The sequence below is a fragment of the Echeneis naucrates genome, chromosome 4 (assembly GCF_900963305.1).
Source record: "Echeneis naucrates chromosome 4, fEcheNa1.1, whole genome shotgun sequence".
In the NCBI taxonomy this organism is placed as follows: Eukaryota; Metazoa; Chordata; class Actinopteri; order Carangiformes; family Echeneidae; genus Echeneis; species Echeneis naucrates.
The window spans coordinates 18,028,458-18,032,784 of record NC_042514.1 but is presented as its reverse complement, the minus strand read 5'-3'; the positions used below and the strand labels follow the sequence as shown (position 1 = coordinate 18,032,784).

The following is a 4,327-nucleotide window of genomic DNA, read 5'->3' as shown; positions in this document are numbered from 1 at the left end:
GTTTATATTTCGATTAGAGGAATCGTGGACGATGTGCGCTGAAGTGACAAATATTGTTATTTTGGCAAGAGTAACTCCATTAGACAACAAAAATTGCTAACCATGAAGAAGTAATTGTAAAGTAATAATAATAATAATAATAATAATAATAATAATAATAATAATAATAATAATAATAATAATAACAATAATAATAAAATGATGATCATAATAATACTAATAATGATGATGATGATGATGAATGAGTTCAGTGGAAATACCAGGGTGACATTGGAGAAGCCCTTTGCATCATCAGCACCTTCTTCGGTGTCTGAAAGTGAATTGAAGCAGAGAGAGAGGCTCCTTTCTCTTTCCCATGGGGATCAGATAAATATAGCGACTATAACCCCCCCCCCCCCCCCCCCCCCCCCTCTCACACACCATTTGCTGTTTGTGTAAAAGTGATTAGCCAGACACAACTGCGAAACTGTTACCTTTATAGTAGCCAAGCCGCAGAATATAATGTAAAACGATACGAGCAGTGATGTAATGGTAAGTTAAAAGCTATCTAAACTGTGACCTCTAGTCGGGGATCTTTCTCAGAGAAACTACTAATATAGTTTAAAAACAATTAAACTATTATATTATTTGCCCCCACATGGCCATATATTTCCCACCTGTATGTCATTACATTTAAAATATGGTGTCTTTCAGATTAAAGGTTCTGAGACGGTCAATATTTCCTAAACTAGTTTGGATCACTAAGTATTTAGGTTTGTCTGCACTAAATCTCAGGGTAAAATAGTTTCTGCCTTTTCGCTTATGCTCTCAATTTTGAGTCAGTATAACCTTTGACAGCATGTCACGTTTAATTTACAGAGTAACTCCAGAAATAATCCTTAAAAGCTGAATTCAGGTTTTAAAATTTATACCAAAAAGAATGGCCACCATTGACTAAAACTGCTACAGTAAGAGTCTAATTTAATCCGTTCTGTTACTTGACAGATATAATTAGAATAACATAATTAGGAATTAGAATTAAACTTAAAAGGGACATTTAAAAAAATATTGGGGGTTTTTCGGCATCCTGTGCATCGGACATATTCGTATTGTTACACTTGAAAATGATATAGTAAATGTAAGCACATAATATTCAGAAGATAACTTTGATTTTATGTGATAGATGGGCCTAATAATATGTCTTTTACATTGTCAGTTGTCAAAATCACTTTTCCTAGTCTTTGATATTTTTTCGACAGCGTGAAAAAATTCAAACAAGAACATTCATAAATTTATCAAACCATTTATAAATGTTAATAATGAAATTTTGATTTGAAATTTTTCTTTGATTTATTTACAAATAATTTCAGTTTACAACACAATATAGCTACATAGAATTACATATATTTGATTTTTTTTTATTATAAACAGTCTATTTTTTTTCAGAGCTTTTTGTGTCTCGTATTAAAAGGAAGCCAAAAGAAGGGTCCACTTGAGCTTCCAGTACAAAAAGAAAAATGTAAAATAATCATCACAGATCTCAAACAAGAACAAAAGAGAAAAATAAGACAGGTAAAAGTCAAACAGGTAAAATCATCCTTTTTTTCTTTTTGTTTTTTTTTTTATACAAATATTTACAAATATTACCTGTACAGAAATATCTCCTTTTCCTTTTTTTCTCTGTCTCAACAGTCTTTACATGGCTACAGAGTCCAGTGCTGCCTATTGATTTGTGCTCTTCACACTTCCACCGGTTATAATGTCTCTATATAAAAATAAGAGTTTATTTTATTTTATTCTTTTTTTTTTCCACCTTTTTAAGTCACTGTGAGGGCCATTTGGACACTGCGGCCGCCGTCGCTGACGGTAAAACGTGTCCAGAAATGATATTTGACGGCACGCTGAGGATGGGAGCGATAGCGGCTGAGGTCCGGGTCAAAGAGAGGGACTGCGCGCTCAGCAGGGCCGACTGAACGGTCACCGGAGGCCGCAGGAAAGCCTGAGCGGCGCCCGGCGAGGACGAGGACGCGCTGGAGACCCCGATGATGTTCTCTATACTGAAAGACGGCCTGTTGGACGGCTCGGATTTGATCATGGACGCCGTGCTCAGGCTGTTGAGCTGCAGTTGAAGGCTCGGGCTCAGCTGCGAGTTGAACGCTTTCCTGTTCAGCTCCGCCGAGGGCAGGAGCGGGACGCCCGGCGGCAGCATGGGACCTACAGGGGGGATGTAGGGGTACTGCAAAGCGGCCGGGTGGGAGTACGCGGCCGGGTGGATCCCGTAGTGCCTCCCGTAGGGCCCCCCGAGGCTGTACGCACCGAAACTCTGCATCATGAGCGCGGTCTGGTCCCTGAGCACATCCGGCTGAACTCTCTTGAACCTTTTCCTCCTCCTGAGGAAGCTGCCGTTGTCGAACATGTCCTCTGAAGCCGGGTCCAGGGTCCAGTAGTTGCCCTTGCCCGGGTTGCCGGGTTCCCGCGGGATTTTCACGAAGCAGTCATTGAGGGACAAGTTGTGGCGGATGGAGTTTTGCCACGCCGGGAACTTCTCCCGGTAGTACGGGAAACGGTTGCTGATGAACTCGCAGATCCCGCTGAGGGTGAGTTTTTTCTGGGGGCTCTGGAGGATGGCCATGGTTATGAGGGCGATGTAGGAATAGGGCGGCTTCACCAGGCTGCTTTTGGGCTTCTGGATCGCACCTCCCGCCGCTGCGCTCCCGTCGTGACCCTCTCCCTTCCCGGTGCCAGCCTCTCCCTCCCCGGAGCTCTCGCAGCACGGACTCCCTCCACCGGACCTAATCTCCTCTTTCTCCACCTCGATCTCATCTTCCACCTCATCGTCCCCTGCTTCCCCTCGGAGGTCGTGCAGGATGCCTCCCCCCGGGCTGTCGCAGTCGCTGTCCACCCTCTCCATGCCCTCCTCGTCTCCCTCGCCCACCACGTCGATATCCACGTCCTCCGCCGTGAGCACAGTTTGGCCGGACATGTCGCTGGCTCTTTCGCTGCCTCCAGACAGGGTCATCTCACGGTCTACTCACACTTTCTCTTATAACAAAGTCTTCCCGGAGCCAAAACAACCGAGCGACCGGGTGTGATGCGTAGATCAAAACCAGCGCGGTCAGTGCGCACACGGCACAAGCAGCTCTGCTGGACTTTCTTGTCGCTCCTGTCAAGGGGATCGGATGTCTCCCAAAATCTAAATGCGTTCGAACCCGCAGCCAGCCAGCCAGTCAAGCCAAAGAGAAAACTTCAACTTCTACAAATATTTCTCCCCTCTGTAAGTGAGCAAGGCCCGGCGTGGAGCGGCTCTTCTCGTCTCGAAGTTGTTTGGAGATGTTGCGACTTGTGCGCTCCGACGTCCCTTCTCGGTGCGTATATTTCCTATAGGCGCGATATTTGGAGAACCAAGTGGAGATGACACATGCTGCTTTTAAAGGCCGGAGCTTTTAAAAGGGCTGTCTGATAGATGACTTTTCTCAGTATAAGATATACTATCAGTGCAGGACACGTGGTACGGTGACGACAGACGCCCCCTCTGCGCTCCTCTCCTCCCTCCTCTCCTCTCTGTTAAACCATGCAAACTGGAGTTGTTTCATGGATTTGTCAACAATGGGACATCGGCAATGCTGCTTTCCGCTGATTTCTGTGTTCGTCCGTCATAGACCATTTAACGGTGGCAGAGGGAGGAGGAGGAGGGGGAGAGAAAATTGGCCCGCATGATTGAAAGATCTGATGCGCATTAACGTGGCTGCCTAAAAACAAATCCAAACCTTTAACTTTGCTAATACAAACTGTCGAAAGCTTCACAACGAGAACGACGACAGCTAAGTTAACGGACTCCTTCCTTTTAAACTGCTCTAGCTTGTGTGTTGGCCTTTCTTTTTCATTGTGAGATTGTGCATGAGTGGATGTTTGTGCAGTTTAATAGAAACCTGTTTTCTGTGAGTGTTTCTCAGCGCAGAGGCGACTTTTGTCAGTTCGCTAGGATCAAATAATTCTGCTGTTTGTTTAAAGGTGAAATGCATGCTTTGATATTTTTCCAGCCCGTTTTGTAAATCCAAGATGCGAATGCAAACCCTGAATTCAAGTCTATTTATTCCCGCAGGATTAGCCGAAGGTGGGAAGAATATTGATCGGCAGCAGCAGAAACAGCAGCGGCAGCAGCAGCGCAGGCGACAATGAATGGGGAGAATAAAGAATTTCCTTAAGAGTTTGGAAGAGGTGCTAACGACCCCGATCATTGCGCGTTTTTACATTTGAAAAAAGTAGGAAATGCGGGCAGCGGGTGAATGCAAAGAGAGCGTTTATTCACAAGCATGAAGGTGAGCGGTGTAGGCTGGGCTCAGGGAGA

General features: G+C 45.0%; 1 protein-coding gene across 1 annotated transcript; it reads right to left on the bottom strand.

Moving 5' to 3' along the window:
* Nucleotides 1-1,595: 1,595 nt before the first annotated feature.
* On the bottom strand, nt 1,596-3,411 carry foxd3 (forkhead box D3). Its single transcript, XM_029500290.1, has one exon. It carries the CDS (start codon nt 2,996-2,998, stop codon nt 1,802-1,804), a length of 1,197 nt encoding a protein of 398 aa, XP_029356150.1. The 5' UTR covers nt 2,999-3,411; the 3' UTR covers nt 1,596-1,801.
* Between the last annotated feature and the right edge of the window lie 916 nt (nt 3,412-4,327).